The 26,387-nt window shown below is 38.5% G+C and overlaps 1 protein-coding gene across 1 annotated transcript in view; it reads right to left on the bottom strand.

Annotated features, from left to right (window-relative positions):
- Positions 1 to 442: 442 nt before the first annotated feature.
- HORMAD2 (HORMA domain containing 2) overlaps positions 443 to 26,387 on the bottom strand; it is a gene marked incomplete at its 3' end in the record, with an annotated part of 42,942 nt that continues 16,997 nt past the window's right edge. Inside the window, exons 3-10 of the mRNA XM_008058949.1 lie at positions 23,846 to 23,987; positions 21,618 to 21,681; positions 20,487 to 20,523; positions 15,186 to 15,206; positions 14,535 to 14,561; positions 4,721 to 4,788; positions 854 to 1,005; positions 443 to 693 (exon numbers count right to left, since the gene is read on the bottom strand). Coding sequence (XP_008057140.1) covers positions 443 to 693; positions 854 to 1,005; positions 4,721 to 4,788; positions 14,535 to 14,561; positions 15,186 to 15,206; positions 20,487 to 20,523; positions 21,618 to 21,681; positions 23,846 to 23,987 — 762 coding nt within the window. The remainder of the gene's footprint in view (positions 694 to 853; positions 1,006 to 4,720; positions 4,789 to 14,534; positions 14,562 to 15,185; positions 15,207 to 20,486; positions 20,524 to 21,617; positions 21,682 to 23,845; positions 23,988 to 26,387) is intronic.

Below are 26,387 nucleotides of genomic sequence, written 5' to 3'. Positions count from 1 at the left end.
TCACACCTGTAATCCTAGTCCTTGGGGAGGCTGAAGTGAGAGGATCACTTGAGCCTAGGAGTTCAAGACCTGCCGGGGTAAAATAGTAGACTTCATCTGTATAAAAAATTTAAAAGTTAGATGAACATGGTGGCATGAACCTACATACAGTTCCAGCTACTCGTGGAGGCTGAGATGGGAGGATCACTTGAACCTAGGAGTTTGAGGTTGTAGTGAGCTATTGTCACGCCACTGCACTCCAGCCTGGGTAACAGAGCAAGACCTTGTTTCTAAAAATAAATAAAAATGAAAGCTCCTTGACATCAGGGGCTAGTTTTGTTTTCATTTTTATACCTAGTACACTCCATTGAAGCTGTTGCTATAACATGACCTGTGTAGGAACTGAAGAAATGTCAACTGTGTTTAACTGAAGCAGAGGAGCATCACTAAACCTTTGTCTTACATGATTGTTGCATTCTTCTTCTTCATCACAGTCTAGACCTTGATGGGCGATCTCCATAGTGCTATTTTCCTGAAAGAGATTATTCTCCAAATCAGAAACTCTGGAAGCCTCAGTTGTAACTTTTACTTTCATGCTGTGAAAGCCAGTGGAAACCAATCCCACTTGCAGGCTGACAGGCTCCCCATCAAACAGCAGGAAGTGTGAATTCACCCCTTCTTTAAAACCAGGTGGTTGGTAATCATATGGCGTCACTGTAAAATGAAAAGAGCAATGAAACAAGTGAATAGAACGAGTCAGATTAATCTTTCATGTGTAGCAACAGATATCTCTTTCAGATGCTTGCAAAATTCTTCTTATATAAGATATTAGCTCAGCACTTAAGAAGGAATTTAACTAAAGGTCTCCACCTACCTGCATTATAGTAGTGGAGTTTCATAGTAAGTACAACATCATTAGGAAGGGGCCCAAGGTTCTGCATCAGTATATACAATTTACGGATCAGTAGAACACTGACTTTCTTAATATCTTCACTGTTTGTCCCACTTTCAAAGCTTGTACTGCTGCTATAACCACACAGAAAAATAGCATACTTTTCAGCCATATCTAATATTGACGACCTTTTCCAAAAGGAACAAAACTTTTAGCTATATGATAAAATAAATATAAAATAAACATCAGGACATTTCGAGACTATTTCTAGAATGTAAATTAGGGGAGTGACTGTACTTTTTGCAATGTATATACAAAGGATTCCTTAAATAGCACATTCCCTTAAACCATTTAAAATATGACCTTATTCTTTAAAATTTTATTTACAAATAACCGCAAGCAATAATAGTGAGAACAGTTGATTTGGAATTAGGTGACCTGGCCTGTGATATCAGTTCTGCTGCTAACTAGCTGAATGCTCTTGGTCAAATCACTTAGATACTCTCTAGGTCAGTTAGCTCATTTATGAAATATGACATCAGTACAGACATTTCATCAGCTCTCCAAGTATAAAATCAATCACCAGCTCTGGGCTTTTTACCATAATGACTATCTAATTATTCTTCTTGTCCATACTGGAAGACCTTCTCCACACCCATGCTGAAATATTATTCCTAATAGTGAAATCTGTTCATATCATCTTCTTGCTTAAAACTCTTCTATTATGTCTATCACCTTTCAATCAAATTCAAGGATGGTGTGTGTACAATGCCTTTCATGAGCAGCCACACCCTTACCCCCACCCTCAGCTGCAGTTATGACCCAGTTTCTTCTCACCCACATTTATTTGCATATGCGGTTCCCTTTTCCTGTACTGTGCTTTTCTACTTCTCTTCCTGACTCCCCAAATTTATCCTTTAATCCCTGGCTCATGTGCCACCTCTTAAAGGAAGTCTTTCCTGATAACCCTCTCGCCTTACCCTCAGGGTGATTGTTTGCTCCTCTCCAGCCTGAGAGTGGCTATATATCGTTCATCTCCATAGTACAGAGTTTGGTGCTGAGCTACTCAATACACATTTGTTGAATTAATGAACAAGTTGGACTAAATTATCTTGCATTTCTAAACCTTTTTTATTTCTCTCCAAAGTTTTCTTCCCTAATCAGTCTCACATTTGAGTAGTTTCTAGGAAGGACTATGACTGCAATATATTTAAATAGTGCTTTGCAGGTAATAATCACTTAATACTGAAAATTAATCCTAAGTAATGGAACTGTTGGGTTTTTCCCTAACTGACCTTTGGAGGCAGTGTGAATTCATAAAGCAAATATTTATTGAGTGAATATATTAGCTCCTTTTTCAATTTTGAACAACTTAAAAGTTTTGTCTGCTGGAATTTAACCAATTTGAACGTAGCGAATCAGAGTGAAGGGCTATATAGCAGGGTTCCCCAACTCCTGGGCCACAGACTGGACTGGTACAGGAACCAGGTCACAAGCAGGAGGTAAGCAGCAGGCAAGTGAGCAAACCTTCATCTGTATTGACAGCTGCTCCCCATGGCTCACATTACCACCCAAGCTTCACATCCTGTCAAATCAGTGGGCAATATTAAATTCTCACAGAAGCACAAACCCTATTGTGAACAGTACATGTGAGGGATGCACTCATTTTGAGAATCTTATCCCTGATGATCTGAGGTGGAGCTGAGGCAGTGATGCTAGCGCTGGGGAGGAGCTGCAAATATAGATTAACATTAGCAGTGAGATTTGACTGCACAGAGATCATAATAAATCAATTGCTTGCAGACTCATATCAAAACTCTATCAGTGAGTGGCAAGTGAGTTACTGTACTTCAATTGTACAGCTTCATATGGTGGCAGGCTTTAAGTCAGAATCTGACACTTATTTTAGTCCACAAATGATCTACCCATTATTTCAATGACCACTTCCATCGGTGCCTCTTTTTTTTTATGGTAAGTTGTATAATTATTTCATTATATATTACAATGTAAAAATAATAGAAATAAAGTACACAATAAATGGTATGCATCACCCTGAAGCATTTCCTACCCCCTGCAACCCCAATCTGTGAAAAAATTTTTTCTGTAAAACTGGTTCCTGATGCCAAAAAGGCTGGGGACTGCTGCTATATAGCCATGTAGCTCATGTGATTCTCCTTATATCAGTAAAATCATATTCAGGATTCTCATTTAAACAAATACCTATCTTTTTTTCTAGGAATTTAGTAATATGTGTTACTTTCTCATCTACTTAGTATGTGAAAAATTTGGCATTTGTTTTACTGCTTACCTGTTGAAATATGTGCCTGCAAAACAAAACAGATTAACCTGATCATTAGTAGTACTTACATTTGAGTTTTTGAAAGTAAAAGGCAATTTTTTTTTTTTTGAGTCAGTGTCTCACTCTGTTGCCCAGGCTAGAATGTGGTGGCATAATCACAATTCACCACAGCCTTGACCTCCTGGGCTTAGGCTATCCTTCTACCTCAGCCTACCAAGTAGCTAGCTGGGACTATAGGTGTATGCGACAACACCCAGCTAATTTTCTGATTTTTTTATAGGGACAAAGTCTCACTATGTTGCCCAGGCTGGTCTTCAATTCCTGGACTCAAGCAATCCTCCCATCTTGGCCTTCAAAAGTGCTAGAATTGCAGGCCTGAGTCACTGTGCCCAGTCAAAAGGCAACTCTTTAATATGAGAAAGTGTGTATAAAAAATGTATATAAACTGGAAAGTGTTATACAAATGTTAGCTAATGATGGGTAATATTTTAATTCTCATTTTTGGAACTGACTTTCTCATCACATCCTAGTGCTGTCTGTAAGTTTTACAAATGAGAGAATAATTAAGGAAGTGAATCTTGGAGAAAAATCCTCAAGCTTATGGTAAATGATGAGTCAGTACAAATAGCAGGGAAAACTGAGAATTAGGCTATGTTTCTCTTAATAGGCACTCCTTTCAGGGGCATCCATTCCCCTTACTTGGAGCCCTCTACTACCCACAGCTTTTCACCATCATCTGCACCTTCCACTACTCTGCCATCTTATCAATCATACTTTGCTTTCCATGTCTCCTGGCTGATTTGAATCCAAAAGATACTGGAAAAAAAAATAAATGTTGCTCCTTAATAAATCATCTCCATCTGTACTGGGGACTTTCTGAAGCAAATGTTCTTTCTTGCCTTTGCTGTTTAATCCACTAGAATATTAGAAACTTGGAGTTTTAGACTTGATAGTAAAATGGAGTTCTTTCCAGTCTTTTCCATACAGGGATACACGGAGAAAATGATAACTCGTATGACATACTGGAGTAAGCAAATGAGAATATCTGTATATGTAGGCAAATAGTCTAGGGGCTTTATCTATTCCAGGCCCCATGTGTCTACATCGAATGTGGAGAGGACCAATATCTTGGCATATCAACTGAGAAACTTTGGATTAATAGTTAGAGCCTTGAGGAGTTCTTCAATTAACAGTGTGTAGACAGCCTTATTAATACAATTTCTACTGCTGCACCACCCACCATTGTCTCTACTCCCACCAGCTTAATACATAGATTTCAGAAAATTAAGCAAGTGCTTTAACCCCTTTTTACAAAAGTGATTTTTTTGGTAGAGTTTTTGAGGAAATTACAAAAGAAGTATAAGACCTTTCTCTGGCCTCAAGAAGCTTATATTTATTGGAGGCTCAAACTTCACCTGCACATAGATTACTTATATGCCTAATCCTGATTTGTACCCCACATCTTTATAATAAAATAAAGCAAAAAAAAAAGAAGTATGTTTACCTCAATTCTATATATTTCTCATGTACATTAAACAAGTAGATTCTACCTGCTAAAATCCATAGTGGCTCCTTCTTTTGTGTATTTGAATTTGAACTGGTATAGCTCAGTCACTTTCTAGAAAAACCAAAGGAAATAGAGAAAAATTAATTTTGAAAAACAAATCTAGAACCTTACTTCATAAGTAAGGAACATTTTCATTATATACCTACTATACTTCCTATATATCTGTTTGTTTCAACCATTACATTGTTCAGAAGTAATATTTCCAAATATAAAGACAACCTAGGTTTTTCTTCCTAGCATGGAAGTGAGTTTGATGGAAAATACTATCATTACCATTTTATTTATTTATTTATTTACTTTTTATTTTTTTGAGTTGGACTCTCACTCTGTCACCCAGACTGGAGTGCAGTGGCTGCTCCTGGCCACCGCAGCCTCGACCTGCTGGGCTCCGGCGATCCTTCCACCTCAGCCTTGCAAGTAGCCGGAATTACAGGCATGTGCTACCACACCCGGCTGATTTTTTTTATTTATTGTAGAGATGAGGTCTCGCTGCCCAGGCGGGTCTCGAACCCGCGGGTTCAGGCAATCCACTTACCTCAGCCTCCCAAAGGCGCGGGATTACAGGCTGAGCCACCAAGCCCGGATCACCCGGATTGTTACCATTTTAAAACTGAAAAAACTAAGGCAGGGAGTCAAGTATCTAACACAACTAGGTAAATGACAGTGGAACCAGTTGACAAACCATTTATTCATGTTACAAATATTTTATTGAATATCTACTTTGTGCCAGAGACAATGGCGAACAAGAGAAAAGATCCCTGTTTTTCTGGAAATACAGTCTGGTCAGGAGATAGTCAATAAATAAGTAAACAAATAAAATAATTACAGATAGTATAAGTGTTGTGAACAACAAGAAGCAGATGTTGTGATAGAGTACATGAAGGGGAGAAGCACTGGTTTGGTTTGGAAGGACAAAGGAAGGCCTTGATGAAGAGGCAATGCATAAACTCAGCCTCAAGAGGTATCAGTTACATGCAGATCTGGAGGGTGGGGTGCCTCAGACATAGGGAACAGCAAGACAAAGGTCGTAAAGTGGGAAGAGATGCCTCTTCCAGGATCAGAGAAGCGGTCAAGTGACTAAGATGAGTGAGGAAGGGGAAGAATACAGAAGATGAGATTGTAGAGAAGATTGTGGGACCTTGCTAGCCTTGGTAAAGGGTTGGGATTTTATTCTGAGTAAACCAGAAGTCTATTGAAGGGTTTGGACTAGGTGAGTCATTTGCATTTCTTTTTTTTCTTTTTTTTCTTTTTTTGAGTTGTAGTCTCATTCTGTCGCCCAGACTGGAATGCAGTGGCTGCTCCCGGCTACCGCAGCCTCGACTGCTGGGCTCCAGCGATCCTTCCGCCTCAGCCTTCCAGGTAACTGGAACTACAGGCGCGCACTACCACGGCCGGATGATTTTTTTATTTATTGTAGAGATGAGGTCTCGCCTGCCCAGGCGGGTCTCGAACCCCGTGGGCTCAGGCAATCCACTCACCTCAGCCTCCCAAAGGGAAGGAATTACAGGCTGAGCCACCGAGCCCGGCTCATTTGCATTTCTTAAGGATTACCCTGACTACTTTAAGAGTGCAGAGGAGCTGGGCAAGGTGAGTCACATCTGTAATCCCAATACTTCAGGAGGCTGAGGTGGGAGAACTGCTTGAAGCCAGGAGTTCAAGACCAACCTATGCAATATAGTGAGACCTCATCTCTACAAAAAAATCAGAAAATTAGCTGGACATAATGGTGTGCACCTGTAGTCCCAACTTACTGGGGAGGCTGAGGCGGAAGGATCACCTGAGCCTAGAAGGTCAAGACTGTGGTGAGCTGTAATTGTGCCACTGCACTCCAGCCTGGGCAACAGAATGAGACCCTCCAACTCAGGGGGAAAAAAAAACGAGTTCACAGTGGGGAAGAAGTAAAAACCATGAAAGCAATTAAGAGATTACTGCAGTAATTCAGGGAAGATTAGAATGGCAACAGGAAAATTAGAAAAATTAGAAAAAGAACCTTGATCTATGACATCATCTTATTTCTTCAATCCTGCATTAAAAACTAGATAAACTAGATACTACTGCTATCTGCTCTCTTCACTACTAAGAATGCTAGAAATAGGCTGGGCTCGGTGGCTCAGCCTATAATCCCAGCACTTTGAGAGGCCGAGGCAAATGGATTGCCTGAGCCCACAGATTTAAGATCAGCCCAGGCACCTTGGAGAGACCTCGTCTCTACAATAAATCAAAAAATTAGCCAGGCATGGTGGTGCGCACCTAGTTCCAACTACTTGGAAGACTGAGGTGGAAGGATCACTGGAGCCCAGCAGGTCAATGCTGAGATGGCCATGAGTATGCCACTGCATTCCAGCCTGGCGGACAGGGTGAGACTCCAACTCACAAAAAAAAAGAATGCTAGAGATAAACATGGGAAAATGTCCTCACAAATAAATGATTATCTAGTAGTCGAAGCAAATGTTTGGCCTCAGTATGTTGTATAGTTTGCCACAAAGTTGGAGTATGTGCTAATGACATGTAGAGTATGAGCTTAAATCAGAACACCAAAAAAAATGTCCTTCATTTCTCTTGTTCTGTATTTGATCCTTGACAATGTGAAAATGTTACAGCCTGACTAGGTTCTTATGCCTGCTGTACAGAAAAGTCAGTACACTAACAATAGTCATTGTCATAGAGAAAAGGTTTTTATAAACACAAAGTCACCAAGTGGGAGGATGGGAGATAGTTCTCAAATTTGCCTCTCTGAGAATTTTAGGCTAGGGTTTTATAAGGAATAATCTGGCAGGCAGGGGGCTAGGGAGCAGGCACTGCTGATTTGTTGGGGATGAAGTCATAGATGTCAAAACTGTCTTCATGCATAGAGCCAGATTCTAGGAGGAGGTCACTAGATCAACAGAGGCAGCCTCTTGATATGTATCCAGGTCCAGGTAGGGTCTCAAGTCCATCAGCGTGCAAAGTCTAAAAAACATCTCAAAAACCATTCTTAGATTTTGTAATAGATACTATCTATAAAGCAAGTCTCATGAACGTCAGCTACTGACCTCTGGGCAGTAAACCATTATAGTGGTAGTTTAGAAGGAAGGATGCAGGAGGTGTGGTTCCTGGAGATTAGAGTTGCTAGTACCCTTCAGCTGATCAAACTTCAGGATGCCATCAAGGAGATCTGTGCAACTTTAGGCTCATTGTTAAAGGGAAAATATGTTCATTAATTTTGTGGGCAGCTTCCCCACACCCCAGAGATCAGGATATGAAGACAATAAATTGCTCTCTATTGAGGTGACTGTGTAAACAATCTTGCAAGAAGAGCAAACTTAGAAATGGCAGATTTTGCAGGGCACAGTGGCTCAAGCCTGTAATCCCAGCACTTTGGGAGGCCAAGGTGAGAGGATTGCCTGAGTCCAGGGGTTCAAGACCAGCCTGGGCAACTTGGTGAGACCTTGTCTCTACAATTAATCAAAAAATTAGCCAGGCTGGAAGGACCACCTGAGCTCAGCAATATGCGGTATGCGGTAGCCATAAGCGTGCCACTGCACTCCAGTCTGGATGACAAGAGTAAGACTCCAACTCAAAAAAAAAAGAAAAGAAATGGCAGATTTGTTCATTTCTAAACATAGCTGCAGATTTTCAGGGCTCAGGTCTCTACTGCAACTTTTATCTCGTGGCTCTATATTAATTTTATATAGGCGGTTTCAAGAATGAGGATGTTAGATTGATTAGGAAGTCTCAGTGTAGCTGTTACACTGATTTGGTTTCTTGCCCTGCTAATCTTAAACTTTAATAGACAATTTAATAACAGGTAATCAGGTCCTGGGAAAATTGACTCATGCTGTTTAACCCTAAGGAAATTGATTTGTAATGAAGTTGATTTTAAAAGAGAAAAGTATGTTTCTAATAAAACAGTCCACTTGAGAAATTAAACAGGTTCAGAGGCTGCTTTGTAAATAATAGGAGAGAGAGGTGAGATTAGACATGTCTGCTGGTCCCTACAACAGATTCACTCCAGATAGGCTAGATAGAGTGACCTCTCTTAGCCAATGCTCAGTGTAATTGCCTTGTCAAACAAACAATGCTTACTCCTCCTGCCTGTCCATGTTTGTCAATCAACTCTAGCTTTTTAATACTCTGAGCTATGTTCTATTTTTAAAAATTGTGTCAAGAATAGGTCCTTTTAGTAGTCGATACTTTTATTTACACTTTATTATTTGATCCCGGAAGCACCTAATAAGAGTTACATTTATAATTGCTTTACAAAAGATGCCAATTCTTAATAAATTCAATCTAACTCTGGTTTATCAATGAAGGTATATTTACAGTAGTCACTACTCTCTTCTTAACCCTTATAAGACACTTTTCAGACTAATGTGTTGCCTAATAAGGATGAACCTTTAAATCAATGATTTCTATTAATTATACTAAATACATTAACATAGACCAAAGCAACAGTAACAGATGCAGCCTTTCCTTCTCCCTACATTCCAATCCACTGGCAAGACTCTTCAGGTCTATCTTCACAGCAAATCACAAGTCCTTCTGACACTCATTTTCCATGCTATAGCCAAAAAGAGTTTAAAAAATACAAACAAGCCGGGCTCGGTGGCTCAGCCTGTAATCCCGCGCCTTTGGGAGGCTGAGGTGAGTGGATTGCATGAGTCCGCGGGTTCGAGACCCGCCTGGGCAGCGAGACCTCATCTCTACAATAAATCAAAAAAAAATCAGCCGGGCGTGGTAGCGCATGCCTGTAATTCCGGCTACTCAGAAGGCTGAGGCGGAAGGATCACCGGAGCCCAGCAGGTCGAGGCTGCGGTGGCCGGGAGCGGCCACTGCACTCCAGTCTGGGCGACAGAGTGAGACTCCAACTCAAAAAAAAAAAATAAAAAATACAAACAAGACCATGTCACTCCTTGCTTAAAACCCTTCAGTGGCTTTTCACTGCTCTTAGAATAAAATTCAAAAGTTACCTTGATCTACAAGGCCCTACTCATCTGTCCCCTCCCTACCTCTCCGACCCTATCTCTGGCCACTAACTAAACTCCAGGTTTATGACACCTTTTCTGTCTACAAACACCCAAGATTCCCTCCTGCCTTAGGGCCTTTCATAGTTATACTCTGGAACATGCCCTCTCCACTTAGTGATAATAATATTCAGGTACTGCCCTAAATGTTTTACATCAGCTCATTCTGCTGTAGCCAATATTCTGAAGTAGTTATTATTATTCTCTCTCTTTTTTTTTTTTTTGAGTTGGAGTCTCACTCTGTCACCCAGACTGGAGTGCAGTGGCCGCTTCTGACGACCGCAGCCTCAACCTGCTGGACTCCGGTGATTCTTCCACCTCAGCCTTCCAAGTAGCTGGAACTACAGGCACATGCTACCACACCAAATTTTTGATTTATTGTAGAGATGAGGTCTCGCCAAGTTGCCCAGGCGGGTCTCGAACCCGAAGGCTCAGGCAATCCACTCACCTCAGCCTCCCAAAGGCGCGGGATTACAGGCTGAGCTACCGAGTCCAGCAATTATTCTCTTTATTGATGAAGCTAGTAAAGGGTAGAGCTGGGATTAGACTCCAATGCCTGTGATGTTAACTACTGTGGTTATTTGACCTGGCCCATGCACTTGACCCTCACAAACCTGCATAGGTTCACTCTTTCTGGTCATGTAGTATCAGTTCAGACTGTGGCCCTTCAGGGATGCCTTCTAGGGACTGCTCAATCTAATACAGGTATACAGTCCCCCCCCCCCCTCCATTCTCCATCTCAGCACTCTCCATCACATCGCCTTTTAAAAATTTTCTTGATAGTGTTATGGCTATCTGAAACTTTGTACTAATCTTTACTCATTTATTGTTTATCCTCCTTCATAAAAATGTAAGCATCTAGAAAGCAGGGACCTTGTCTATCCCATTCATTCCTGTGTTTTTATACATAAAAGGAACACAATTAATATTTTCTGAGCGAATAAATATTCAGCCAAGACAGAGTTCATGCTCACTTACAATTTCATCCTACAAGGATTAAAAAAAAAAAGTTGGGCGTGGTGGCTCACATCTGTAACCCCAGCACTTTGGAAGGCAGAAGCAAGAGGAATTCCTGAGCTCATGGCTTCAAGATTAGCCTGGGTAACTTGGTGAGACTTCATCACTACGATAAATCAAGAAAATTAGCCAGGCGTGGTGGTACCCGCCTGTGGTTACAGCTTCTTGGAAGGCTGAAACAGAAGATTGCCTTAGTACAGCAGGTAGAGGCTGCAGTGGCCATGAGCATGCCACTGCACTGCAGCCTGGGCAACAGAGTGAGACTCTGACTCAAAAAAATAAATAAACATAAAAACAACGTCTCTAAAAGTATATTACATCTAGAAACAGGGATCATTTATAGTTAAGTTGATGAAGCAGTCTATTAAAAGTGAGTGTTGGCTAGGCGCAGTGGCTCATGCCTGTAATCCCAGCATTTATGGAGGTTGAGACAAGAAGATTGCCTGAGCCCAGGAGTTTGAGAACAGTCTGGACAACACAGCAAGACCTTGTCTCTACAAAAAATCAAAAATCAGGAGGGAGGCTATGGTGAGCCATAATTTTGCCACCACACTCCAGCCTGGGCAACAGAGTGAGACTCCAACTCAAAAATAAAAATAAATAAAAGTGAGCACTGACCATCTCCAATAGGAACAAAGGAATAGATGATGAAACAGTAAGATTTATGTTCTTATAATATTTACATATAGTAATTCTCTATGATCTATTATGCATGAAGTTATGTAAACTTCAACATATATAGTTTGGTTCACATATCTTACTAATTCCTGTCATGCATTTTGTAGTGTTTGCCTATAGAAATCTTCACTATCATGCTTCACTACTTTAGCTACTAATGGTGGTTCATCTCTTTCATAACAAGGAGCAACCAGAAGAAAACTTCAAGTGCAGAAGCACTACAACTTTGCATAATGCCAAAAACTCTGTTGGCCTTCTGAACTAGGGAAACAAACTTGTTTAGTTCCTGCCAGAGGCTCTCAACTGTGCTACAAATTTTAATCCATGTGTAAAGTGTATTTTTGCTTCAGATAAATATAAACATTGTTATTGTTTGTGCAGTTTTTTTTAGGAAAGAATATATTTCCAGGCTTATGACTCAAGAAACATGGCTCAATATCAGATAAATGCCAAAGACTATGTTTAAAGAAAATGTTCTTTTTGAGTATATAAGAGAATGAGATCAGGGAGGTAAATAGTTGTATCAGTGACGTGAAGCTAAATAGTAGCCATAAAATATGTAACTTTGTGGATGCTTTGTAGGCACTATGAACATTGCTATATTAAAGTAGTATTTATACTGTAATTATTGCTGATCAATGTTCTTTTGAGTCTTTTATTAATAATACCCACAAACAAGATAGTGAATTTTTTTTTTTTTTTGAGTCACAGTCTCACTCTGTTGCCCAGGCTAGAGGGCAGTGGCACACTCCCAGCCACAGCAGCCTCAACTTCCTGAGCTCAGGTGGTCCTTCTGCCTCAGCCTTCCAAGTAACTGGAACTATAGGCATGCGCCACCATGCCTAGCTAATACTTAACTTTTTAGTAATCAAAGGTGTGCCAGAAACAAAGAACTGAATACTGCATGTTCTCACTCATGAGTGGACCCTGAACATTAGTCACATTAGCACAAGGGAGGGATCAGCAGTCGCTGGGCACTGCTGTGGGGGGAGGGAGGGAGGAAGGTGGGAGGCACAAGACAACATTAAGGGGACCTGGTCCACTACCAGGGGGAGTGAGGGCCAGTTAGAAGCTCAATCTTCACCTGCATGCAGCCTACTCATGTAGTTAATCCTCACTTGTACCCCCATATCTCTATAATAATTTTTTTAAGTGTGCCATGAATACATAGAGGTGAAGAATCACCACTAAAGAGAACAATCTGTAAACATTCTAAATATTTGTTTCTGGGTCATAAATGATAGCTCAGAACTTACCATATAATAAGCTTTTGTTTCCTAACTTTATATGTTGCATCAAATCTCATTTAACAGTTTTTTTCCCACTCTGTAATATTTTTCTGTAGTTAAGTTCAATTTGCTTAGCATTTCACTATCCCCCAAAACCACGGGTTTCAAACTAGGAATTTAACATGCATAAGAAAACATGATAAATACCACACTCATAAAATTACTATTTATTAACAGTTAATCAGGAGGTTTTAGTTTGGAAAACTTCCATTCAAATTTAAAAGGGGAAAGTAAGCATTTTGAAAGTAAATAAGAGACAAAAATAGTAAGAGATAGAACTAATTTGGGCATTGAGGAATTGCTACCTGCTATATGCTATTTTCTTCTCCCTTGCTTAAACAGCTATATGAAATCTTGCAAAGAAAGAATATGAAGAGATAAAACTACTTAATTTAGTCTTGACTGCCATCAGTTAGGCTACATCCATAGACTTAAAGAAGGAAACTTGAAAGCAAATAAAAAGAAAAGAAAGCTAGGAGGAAGACAAAGAGAAAAGAATAAGAACAGAGGGCTTATTCCCCCATTTCTGTGCCATGGCCACCAAAGTGGCACATATAACTATGACTTGTCCAGGACTATAATATTCACTCTGGAAGACAAAAAACCAGACAAGACCCTTGCCCTTAAGAATTCATAATCTGGTTGGGAACATAAAGTAATCTACATAAATCAACCAAGAGTGTTAAATTACATGGGGTCTGATGGAAAAGGAATTTAGAGAAGGAAGAAGTTAGTATAGACAAAATAGCCAAAGAGAGTTTCAGGAAGATTTGAACATAAATTGGCACCTTGAGGTGAGTAGAAGGAAGAAATCTAAGTAGAAGGAAGAGAGAGAGGAGGCAAAGTTCTCAAAATCTATGAAAATGTCAAAAAGGAGAAAATTTAGTTGGCCAAAAATAAAGTTTAGAATTATGCCATATCTCATTATTTTCCCAAAAGGCTATAAACAGAAAGGAATCAGAGTCAGTTAAAATAAGCCGGGCTCGGTGGCTCAGCCTGTAATCCTGCGCCTTTGGGAGGTTGAGGTGAGTGAATTGCCTGAGCCCGTGGGTTCGAGACCCGCCTGGGCAGCGAGACCTCATCTCTACAATAAATAAAAAACCAGCCAGGTGTGGTAGCACGCGCCTGTAATTCCGGCTACTCAGAAGGCTGAGGCGGAAGGATCGACGGAGCACAGCAGGCGAGGCTGTGGCGGCCGGGAGTGGCCACTGCAGTCCAGTCTGGGCAACCGAGTGAGACTCCAACTCAAAAAATAAATAAATAAATAAATAAAATAAATAATAAATGATAAAATGTAGTTTTATACATTTATACATTAAGAGACACTTAATGTTAACATCTTAGGAAATAGACTCAATTCTAGTCAATGCTTTTTTCCCAACACCCCTAATAGTTTTAGAAAATCTCATAAGAGATTGGTCAAGTTTATAATAAAATATACTGAAAAAGCGCATTATGAGTTCTTCTGCTCATACAGTGTATAGTCTCAACTCAGATAAGCATATTTAAATATAATATGCCTGTAATCCCGTGCCTTTGGGAGGCTGAGGTGAGTGGATTGCCTGAGCCCGTGGGTTCGAGACCCGCCTCATCTCTACAATAAATCAAAAATCAGCTGGGCCTGTAATTCCGGCTACTTGGAAGGATCGCCAGAGCCCAGCAGGTCGAGGATGCAGTGGCCGCTCCCGGCCATTGCACTCCAGTCTGGGCGACAGAGTGAGACTCTAACTCAAAAAAAAAAATTAAATTAAATTAAAAATAAATAAATGCAATATGCATATACTACCCACCTATATGTATGCCTTCTTACCTCAGATTCCTGGGGATTTGTGTAAAGCTGTTTAATGGAAAATAAACAGCATTTAGTTTCTGAAACTTACTACATAACTCCTCATGGAATACATTGTTTATATAAAGAGTTCAATTTCTGCTCTATTAATTCAGTACTGACATGTATTTCAAGCTAGAAAGAGAATATGCCCATATTTTGTGTCTTTAGAATATTCTATGTGCACTGAAGACAATGATATTGATGATGAGATATTTATAGTTACTATGACTGAACTGCAAATAAATTCTAAATAATTTGCTATAACCAGAGGTATACAAAATTTCAAAAAAGTCTACAAAACTTCAAAAACAAAAAGCTTTGATTCTCTAAAGGTACTAAAAGAGTGAAATCATCAGAGCCAACAGATTAAGCAGATGGTATATCTTATATCTTTTCCTATGTATTATATCAAAGAAATATGGAGTTTGCAATCTTTTATTAAAACTTCTTAATGATCCTATTTTTTTAAATTCCAAAATGTCATAAGACAGACAGGCACTGCCCAATCTAAACATGCAACCCCCTCCTTTTCCATTCTCCATCTCAGCACATCTCAGAAAGTCAGGGAGGAAGGAGGAGACTACTATTTTAATGATTAACTTGCCAAAAGTCTATCAAATGTATACTTACCATAAGTACTGCCATGTGTAGCTTCAAAAGAAGGACAAAATAATTGTTATTATATACTTACATCTATATTATTGTGTTCAATAGAGGCTAATTAACATATTTCAGACAGGTTCCAAAGATTTGAGAAGGAAAAATATTCAGAAGATCAGAAAAAGGGATCTAGTTACCACCCCTCAGTATCTGAGAAGGGGATTATTTGCAGGACCGTCTGTGGATACCAAAATCTGTGCATACTCAAGTCCTGTAGCAAGTATATAAAAAGTCAGTCTTCTGTATCTGTGGGTCTCACAAATGCTATATACTGTAATTTTTAATCTGTCTTTGGCTGTGGATGTGAAACCTGCCAGATATGGAGGAAAGACTATTTACTTAAAAAAAATCCTGGTATTAATGGACCTATGAAGTATAAACCCATGTTGTTTAAGGGTCAACTGTACTTTTTTTTTGGTCAAAATTTATTTTATTTTAAAAGTATATTGTATGTTAACAACTTTATATCTGTTTATCTGCATTATAAAGGTGAATTTCTTAAATGCCTGAAAATTGATTCTTTCCTATCACTTTTTAACTGATATATAATAGTTGTGCATATTTGGGGTTTGTGTGATATTTTGATACCCACATACAATGTGTAATGAGTTCAATTGTTCTTTCTTTCTTTCTTTCTTTACTTATTTATTTCTTTCTTTACTTATTTACTTATTTTTGAGTGGAATTGTCATTCTGTCGCCCAGGCTGGAGTGCAGTGGCACACTCATGGCCACCCCAGTGTTGACCTGCTGGGCTCCAGCGATCCTTCTGCCTCAGCCTTCCAAGTAGCAGGAATGACAGGCATGTGCTAGTGCACCCAGCTAATTTTTGATTTATTGTAGAGACGAAGTTTCGCCAAGTTGCCCGGGTTGGTCTCAAACCCGAGGGCGTAGGCAATCCACTCACCCTGGCCTTCCAAAGTGCTAGGATTACAGGTTGAGCCACCAAGTTCAACTTTAAATAATCTCTAGATCACTTATAATATAAACACTATGTAAGTAGCTATACTACATTTAAAATTTTGTATTATTTTTAAGTGTATTGTTATTTTAAATGTTTTTCAAATATTTTTGACCTGTGTGTTGGTTGAATCTGCAAATGCAGAACACCATGATACAAAAAGGCTAAGGGACTGTACTAGTTATTCATTCAGTTGAGTGAATTACTGTTACACATACAGGGCTCTGCTGGAGAGGAGAGGGATGCAATATATATATAACTATTCCTACTCTCAAAAAGTGATAATTTAGACCAAGTGCAATGGCTCATGCCTGTAATCTCAGAACTTTGGGAGACTGAAGTGAGAGGATCACTTGAGCCCAGGAGTTCCAGACTAGCCTAGGCAACATAGCAAAATCTCGTCTCTACAATAAACAGAAGTCAATCATCAGGCATGGTGGTGTGCATCTCTAGTACCAGCCACTCAGGAGGCTGAGGCGAGGAGAGAGGATAGCTTGAGTTCGGGTGTGCAAGGCTGCAATGAGTCAAAATCATGCCACTACACTCTAGCCTGGGCCACAGAGTGAGACGGTCTCTAAAAAATAAAAAAATTTTTAAAAAGTGATATTCTGGCTTGGAAGGCAAAAGCATACAAAATAATTCATCATTAATAATAATTAAACATGTTACAAATACCTTCAAAAAGTGGTCCTTTTGTAAAATTCTTAGTCTGATGTGTTTATAAAACCCTTGCGCTCCCTACATACACACTACTATAAATAGATTTTCTCTGCTTGAAAGAATAATAGAACATATAAATATAGAGACACAATTAAACCTATGATAAATTTTTTTAAAACTAGAATACAAATCAGAACATTTCAGGATCATAATTTCAAATCAAAGAACTAAAACTTTACTGACACTGTGTGGCTATTTTGGTAACTGCATATAATTTAAGACTATACATTGATTCAATCTGAGAAAGCTATTGAAAAAAATACCACACAGTGAAACTCCAATTTATATTAATTACTCAATTAACAGTTCATTCATTCAAATATAGACATGACCCTGATCTCAGGGAACATGCAAACTAGCAAGGGAGATCAACATTTTAAAAACAACCCAGATACATGCATCACTACAATCGTGTTAACCGCTATGAAGAAGCAGCATGGGGTGATATGAGAGCAGGGGGACTATTAAGGCTGGGGGAGGGAGAGCGTCAGTGAAGGACTCCCTGGGGAAATAAATATTTAAGCTGAGACCTGGAGGATAAATTGGAGTTAGTCAGGAAAAGTATACAAGGCAGGAGAGAGAAGTTTCTAGACAAAAGGAAAGTAGCTTGGTATGATCTAGAGTTCTTGTGTGGCTTGAACATGGGAGTGAGAGTCATGCCTTGGAAAGGCAGATAGTGACCATACGGGCCTTCCACATCATGTAAAGGACGTTCAACTTTATTTTTAAAAGCTCTGGAAAACTTTTAGGCAAAAGAATGATACAATCAGACTCAAGTTTCTGAAAGTATGTAGCATGGATAGTGGGTTGGAATGGTGGGGGACTGAGAATGGGAATAAGGAGTTGGGTGACCAAATGCAATAGTCTCTTTTATGTGATAATTATCTAAAAACACATATATGTGCTTATTTTAAAGAATTCAAGCAAAATATAAAATACAAAAATAGTATAAAACCACCCTAAATTTCACAACTAGAAGTAATCATCCTCTTCAACAGGAAAATGTCTTTCTTTTTTTTTATTTTTTTATTTTTGAGTTGAAGTCTCAGACTCTGTCACTCAGACTGGAGTGCAGTGGACGCTCCCGGCCACCGCAGCCTCGACCTGCTGGGCTCTGGCGATCCTTCTGCCTTAGCCTTCCAAGTAGCTGGAACTATAGGCGCGCGCTATCACACCCGGCTCATTTTTTTGATTCATTGTAGAGATGAGGTCTCGCCAAGGTGCCCAGGCGGGTCTCGAACCCGCGGGCTCCGGCAATCCACTCACCTCAGCCTCCCAAAGTGCGGGATTACCAGCCCAGCTGGGAAAATGTCTTTCAAGATCTCTAGGTACTCAAAGTTGATTTTACTCAAACTACTTTTAAAACAGCATGTTGTACTGGCTACCAAAATTACCTAAGAAAGTTATAAAAGATTAACAACTGAAAAACACTATAAATACTATTTACTTAAGAGTATAAGTCATCTATCTAAGGTTTTGTCTTCAGAACTCCCTGAAACAGTTAAGTTGACTGAGTCAGTCATACATGTAGTGATTTAGTAAAAATAAATTTATCAAACTAGACACTCTTTGTATATTATACTATTTTAGTACTTACTAATACTGTAGTTATTTATTTAAGAAGTGACTCTATTAGACTGTGACCTCCTTGAGGAGGGGGAATCAAATCTTACACTCATTTTTATCTCATCCAGTGCCTAGACACAATGTCTGGCACAGATTAAATAGCCAGTGTATAAAGAATGAATGAAGAAAGTATTTATTATGTGCCAGACACTGCCCCAAACATTTTAGATTAGTGGTTTTCAAAGTATGGTACCTAGACCAGCAGGCAGAGATTCACCTGAAATTTGTCTGAAATGCAAATTCTCATATCAGAAATTTGGGGATAGGGTTTGACGATCTGTGTTTTAACAAAGCCTCCTGGTGATTCTGATGCAAGCTAAAGTTTGAGAACCATTGCTTTAAATCATTAACTCTCAATTCTCAAAGAACCCTAGGAGGAATGTTCTATTATTATCCTCATTTTATATCTAAAGAAACTAAGTTACCATGAGGTAGATTACTTGCCCAAGGTCACATGGATATTAAGTGCCAGAACTGGAATTCAACTCAGACTGACTCCTAACTATATTATATTGCCCCTCAATGACAGGTGCATAGGAAACGTTCCTTAATGAATGAAGGAGAATGAACGAGCACTATTCAGCATGCCATTGATGGCCTTCTTCCCCTCTTAACCTATCCAAATGCTCAGGGCCTTCAAAGTTCAAAAGCTATTTTCTCTCAAAGATTTCCCTCATGTCCCTCACTAGGAATAGCCTCTCCTTTTCCATGCTTCCCATTGCACAGAATCCGTATCTTTCCCTTGGCACACATCACTTACTAATGAGTATTATAGTTACTTACACTTGTATGGGGTGATAACCAAAATATCTCTGATATTTTTACCAAAAAAATCAAACTGATATTTTAAAAAATCAATATTTAAAGTCCAATATTGTATAGGTACTAACCAATCAGAAAGGATGCTGATTTTGCTTGAGAGCTAGGTTTCTAGAAGCAATCCTTAAGGGTTAAGTGGCCTAAGGGTTAACTCTTTAGTTGCTGAATTTTAAAGTGGTCTAGGGAAATCCCAAAAGAGACACTGGTGGGGTTAAGGAGGGTATCGGTGGGAGGTCACATAAGGTCTCAGAAAAGTAGTTCTTTACCTTCAGTACAGAAGTATTTCAATATTTTAACAGCAGGTACAACTGGGCAAGTATGTAACGGCTGATTATCAGTCCTGCATATGAATATCACTTATCTTCTGCCATGGTCTATAAGCTCTTCCCCATATCTGTTTTATCTTTGTATCCCTCAGTCCCTCAGATCAATGTTGAATAAATCATAAGTAATAACTGTGCAATGAAAAGAGAAATGTATGGATGTGCTAAATAAACCAATGTAAGGTTTATCCAACTCAAGATTTCTTAAAGGAAGACATAGGTAGGAAAAAGGATGGAAACAGTGGTGGAATTTCATTTATACATATTTTATCTCTTCAACTTGGACTAGAGCCTTAATTTTTTACACCCTTCATAGCTGTCTTAGGCAACATGAAAGATCAGATGCACTAGAAATTTAAGTGGTGTTTAAAAAAAATTCAATATACAATAGTAGCTATTTTGAGAGAATATAGTTACCAAAATAACTAAGATAGAATAAAAATCAATTATTCAAGTCTCTTTTTTCCTTTCATATCTGCAAATTGAATCACCACTATTCTGAACATGTTCCATGCATTAAATGCCAGATTCTTGTCTCCCCTGTCCCACATCCTGTGGATTTCTTCCAGTGTGACTTCAGAGGAAATTTTGTGGTTAAAAAGATATGAGTATGTAAAAGAGAAAAATGAGGGTTTTATTTCTAATGATGTAAAAGAGACATCAATGGGATGATAAGACATAAAATAAAGGGAAATAGGTTTATGAATGCAAATATAGGCACTGTTACACTGTTAAGCACAACAACAAAATAAATTCTAAACTTCTTTTTTTAAGGGATAAAAACAAGTATTTTATCCTGGTGTAAATTTTAAAACATTCTTACGTATCTCTTTTCCAAAGCATCAAAACAACCTTGAATCCTGTCAAGAGATAAATGTTTGATGTCAGTTTGGACCAGATGCAAAGCCAAAAAAATGCCAAGTACAGAATTGATTTATGTTTTTTGCTTCAAAGTGCATTAAGTTGATAACCATTTTACCTTTCCCATGTAATCATTTAATGGTTTTTTTTAAACTTCCAGTGTCTTTTAACATGTTGATAAAACTTCATAAATAATAGGTAAGTAGCCGGGCTCGGTGGTTCAGTTTGTAATCCCAGTGCTTTGGGAGGCTGAGGTGAGTGGATTGCCTGAGCCCTTGGGTTCGAGACCCACCTGGGCAACTTGGCAAGACCTCATCTCTACAATGAATAAAAAAAAATTAGCCAGGCGTGGTAGCACACGCCTGTAGTTCCAGCTACTTGGAAGAATGAGGCGGAAGGATCACCAGAGCCCAGCAGGTCAAGGCTGCAGTGGCCGGGAGCAGCTACTGCACTCCAGTCTGGGTGACAGAGTGAGACCCCCAACTCAAAAAAATAAAAATAAAAAATAATAGGTAAGTAATTTTTAGGTGGGGAACCACATCTTTGTTTTTGTTTGTTACCATAATCTTTAATATACTGATATGCGTATGATGAGTAATATTTTTCATCTTTATACAAATCCATTTAAAAAAAAAAAAACACAGCTAGGCCAAGGAGGTCAAAGCAAAAGAACTGTTTGAGTTCAGGAGTAAAGGCCAGCTTAGATAACATAGTGAAACCTTGTCGCTACAAAAAAATTTTAAAATGACTTGGGTATAGTGGCACGTGCCTGTAGTCTCAACTACTTAGGAGGCTGAGTGGAAGGATTACCTGAGCCCAGGAAGTTGAGACTGCCATGAGCTACGAACCTTAATTGAGCCACTGCACTCCAGCCTAGAGTGAGACTCTAACTCAAAAACTAACAAAAAAAACACAGCTAAATCAGAATCTTAAAATATTGTTACAAATTTCTAGAAAACTATTTTTTTAAAGAGATGAAGAAGGAAAGGAAGAAAGAGATGGCTTTAAGGAAATGATCTTCTCAAATAAAGTCTTATAGACAATTTCAGTTATGATAAAAATAATGTTGTTCAACTTCTGTAAAACTACTTACCATTTGATAATATGCATTGACCCAGGACATTTTTTGTCTTCTCGGAGAATTTTTAAACTGAGTTCTACAAAAATAGAAACAGTCTATTTTCATCTACTAAATGACTACTGAACTGAAACTGTCCATGCTAAATAGGCTATTTCCTTTAACTATTTTATTTATAAAACTTATTTTGTTTTACAGTTTATAGAAACATTTTGAATCTCTAAGCATCTACTTTAAAAATAAATTCTATGTTCAAAATTTCTTCGTGCCAATTTTGATTATAGTTTAGCAGTCTCCCCCTTCAACAGTGTTGCACAACTGAGTTAGCTACAAAATCAATTTGTGCCACTTCTTTGCCTCTGCTGAATTCTAACCAATCATGAGATAATATTGAGACCATGTCTATGTGTACGCCTCAATCTCAGTAATTTCTCTGTTATTTCTCACTTTTTCATGAAAAAATAATAATAAAAAAAGTTTACATGGAGTATTCTCAAATATTTATTTCCATGTGTAATCTAGCTACCTTTCTATACGTAGGGAAAAATAGAAATATTAAAAGAGTTTTGGTTTAGATCATTCCAAGATCAATCACTGATTCATGTATGACTTTGTGTAATTCACTTCACCTTTCCATATTCTTTTTCTATCTGAAAATTGATGTACCTTTATCTCTATTGAGGGATATGAAAATTATTCCATGTTGTAACATTTAGAGATAACCAGAAAGACAGTGACACAGGAGTAGTCGGCATTTTTATGATGAATATTACTTTAAGAACAAGCATTGAAAGGGAGACATATAACTTCCACTATAACAGTTACAATAAATAAAACTATAGGGAAGGGTATTTACCCCCATACCTCGGGTAGTAACTGGCATACAATAAGTACTTAGTTACCAAAAACACATTTTTTATAATTCTATATTTTTTATAATTTTAATAATTATACTCTAAACAAGAGGGGAAACTACATCTATATGCAATATGTTAGACATAAACATTCACTATTATGTTTTGTATCCCATAGACCAAAAGAAGTTATAATACAAGTGAGGTTGTGATTGCAAATATCATGCTTATGTGCTTATTGCACATATGCATTTTATTGATGATCATACAAAGAATCAAATATTTCTTAAGAGAATTAAGCTGGAATAAGGCCAAGGTATACCATTAAATATAGATGTGAGAAATTTAAAATTAGATTTTGAAAAATAACATCTTACAGGAAAAATGACAGTTCCCATTTTAGTGAAAAATCAACAAGGTTCACAAATCAACTTCAAAAAAAAAATAGTAGCTGGGCTCGGTGGCTCAGCCTGTAATCCCACGTGCCTTTGGGAGGCTGAGGTGAGTGGATTGCCTGAGCCCACAGGTTCGAGACCCGCCTGGGCAACTTGGCGAGCCCTCATCTCTACAATAAGTCAAAATCAGCCGGGTGTGGTAGCACGCGCCTGTAGTTCCAGCTACTCGGAAGGCTGAAGCGGAAGGATCGCCGGAGCCCAGCAGGTCAAGGCTGCAGTGGCCGGGAGCGAACACTGCACTCCAGTCTGGGTGACAGAGTGAGACTCCATCTCAAAAAAAAAAAAAAATAGTAAGATTTTGAAAAGTTGATGAGTCCTAGGTACATCTGTTTTTTTGGTAAGAGGAGGAAAGGAACTAGAAACAGCTTGTGATATAAGTCAATGAAATAATAAATTTAGGCGTACAAAAAACAAAAGGAATAAAAGTAGAAGACCTTGCAATGAAGAAAAGAATAACAATTGTCTAAATATCCATGCTAATCAACAAATGAGTTTGGAATTTTTCCCCAGCATATTTATATATGTTAACAGGTAGAATAATTTTTCACCTAATTCCCTTGAACTTCCTCAATGCCAAAGTGTATTTCAAAGAACAAATTCAATTGAGGCACAAAATAGTGCAAATGTACAGTATTCAGATAGATTTTGACCTGGCTGTTGCTTGTATGGGTATAGTTTAGAATTACCAGCCTAATCCATACAGATTTATTTTTTCCGCAGTCTGTCACCTGGTATCTAGCCAGGAACAAATGGTTCCTATAAGTAAAATCACTAAACATAGCAAAATTAAAATGGACTAGCAAATTCGTCTTGAAGAACCAGCCTATGAGTTGGAATTAACACATTCTGTGAGAAATGAAAGATTTACTCACAAGAAAGATTTACTCAAATGAAAGGCTACAACAGCCAACGTAACCATTTAGTTTAACTTTACCATCCAAATGGCGTTCTCCATAAGAGCTCTCTGGAAATAGGCCCCTTAAATATGTTATACAGGAAATAGAAGTAGCAAAAAGTTTCTTCACCATTATCAATGACTCGTGCTCATTAGTGATTTGGGATAGAAAAACTGTTTTCTGGGGGAAAAAAATGAAAAAAAGTTAGTATTCTTTAATATGTTTAGTCCATCACACCATTACCACAGATACGATAAAAAGATTTTTCAAGACTTCAAATTTAATACAAAGGAAACAGGGCTTTGAATATTGCATTAAATTAGATCTTCTCAGGCTAGGCAGAGCAGAAAGGCAAAGACAATTATCCAAATAATTTAAGACTAAAATAATTTATTTCACAATGCTCTGTGGATTTGAGGCAAAACTGGAGTTTTAAAATGATTATAGAATCTCCTAACCTCTTAAACACTCCTCAGACCTCACTGCAATCTGGCTTTTACCCCCCTTAATTTTACTCTGTTCTCTCCGAAGTCACCAAGTACATCCTGTCAGCAACCCCTTCTCATTTCTCATAATACACAACTTTGCAGTATCCGACATACTCTCTTTTCTTCTCCTACAAATTGCCACAACACTATTTTGGCTTTTCACCTATTTCTGCATATCTATCTCTGACTCTTTTATTTTTTCCAGTTATTCTGCCCTTTAAATGTTGGTTCTTCCCCAGGAGTCTGTCTTCAAGCCTTTTCTCTTTTCATAACTCTCTTCTTGAATAATCTCACCTAGTCTCACAGCTTCAGCTATAGTCACACAGAGAGGACTTCAAGTCCCCATTTCTGTTCTAAGTTCCACTTGTATTTTCTGAACATCTGTACATAGAGCACTTTGTGGATCCGTTAAACTCAGTTAATCTCCACCATCTCTGGCTACAAGTTTTATTCTCAGACAAGTGAGTCAGCATCTACTCCAGTCACCCACACTAGAAGCAGCTTCATCTTTAGTTTTTCTCTCTCTTTCATACATACCCCATATCCAATCTCTAAATTCTATTGATAATATTTATTTATTTATTTATTTATTTTTTGAGTTGGAGTCTCACTCCTTCGCCCAGTGGCTTGCATGCTCACGGCCACCCCAGCATCGACCTTCTGGGGTCCAGCGATCCTTCCGCCTCAGCCTTCCGAGTAGCCGGAACTACAGACGCATGCTACCACGCCTGGCTCTTTTTATTTTATTATAGAGATGAGGTCTCACCAAGTTGCCCGGGCTGGTCTTGAACCCGCGGGCTCAGGCAATCCACTCGCTTAGGCATCCCAAAGAGCTGGGATTACAGGCTGAGCCACTGAGCCCGACCTTAATAATCTTTTTAAACGAGTTCTTAAATCTGTTTTCTCCTTTCCCTTCTCACCGTCTTGGCTCAGGGTATACTCAGTTCTCTCCTGGATCACTGCAGCAGCTCCTGATCTCCCTGACAACAGTTCCTTTTATTCAATCTCTCTTCTATATTGCCATCAGAATTAATTTTCAAGAAATCTTACTATGATACTCCTAGTGTTCATACAGGATACAGTTCAAGTATCTTAGTATGGGATTTGAGAACTGTCAAAATCTTATTCTTGTCTAGCTTTCCTGCCTCATCTTCCACTCCCTCCTCTACTTGCACATCCTTATTCTCTCTGATACCCTGCTCTCGAGCCATGTAGAACTACTGTTCATCTACTACTCTACTACAATATATTTCCGTACTTCTCTGCTTTGCTTAAGAGAACACTGAGGAATACTAAAGTTCTATAAAAAGTCAGATAGTGTTCTATAAAAACAACCAAATGCTAACCAGCAATATTTTCCAGCTAAATTTTATGTATATGTGTGTATGTGTATTAAACAAACTTATATCGTTGTTCTTAAATGATGAGTAGTCTGCCTTAAGAAGTAATGTGTCATATGAGGAATGTCATAAGGAAGTAACATATATGAATTTGTGACTTTTGCTTCAGTATGTAAGGAGTATCTATCTTGTATATAGAATATTTGCTGATGGATAGTTTATGTTGGATATCTCAAGTTATCATTTCAACATGTTTGCTATACTATTCTATGTTTATTGTGTATTTGTATTAACATCAAAATAAAAATTTGATCATTTTTGTCATAATTAATTACTCTGTGAAACTTCTTTTTTGCCAAGAAGAAAATACTTCTTTTTTGCCATCTTCTTTAAGCCAAGCATAAAATATGTCTCATGAACTCCAGCTGGTGTTGTGTCAATACATTAAAAAATATTTTCCAAATGTTAATGAATTTGACTATATTACATTTAAGAACTTCTGTTCATTAATACACTATTAAGAGCAAAGAAGTAACCCAAGGGTGGGAGAAAATATTCTTGATACATATGTCTATCAAAGGATTCATATCCAGATTTATTTTTTTAAAATTCCTTAAAACAACAAAATAAAAAACTGGGCAAGCCGGGCTCGGTGGCTCAGCCTGTAATCCCGCGCCTTTGGGAGGCTGAGGTGAGTGGATTGCCTGAGCCCATGGGTTCGAGACCCGCCTGGGCAGCGAGACCTCATCTCT

Source organism: Carlito syrichta, unplaced genomic scaffold (genome assembly GCF_000164805.1).
Source record: "Carlito syrichta isolate Samal-C Ts95f unplaced genomic scaffold, Tarsius_syrichta-2.0.1 Scaffold303665, whole genome shotgun sequence".
Lineage (NCBI taxonomy): Eukaryota > Metazoa > Chordata > Mammalia > Primates > Tarsiidae > Carlito > Carlito syrichta.
The sequence above is the reverse complement of the archived record's forward strand: the minus strand, read 5'-3'. Positions and strand labels throughout refer to the sequence as shown.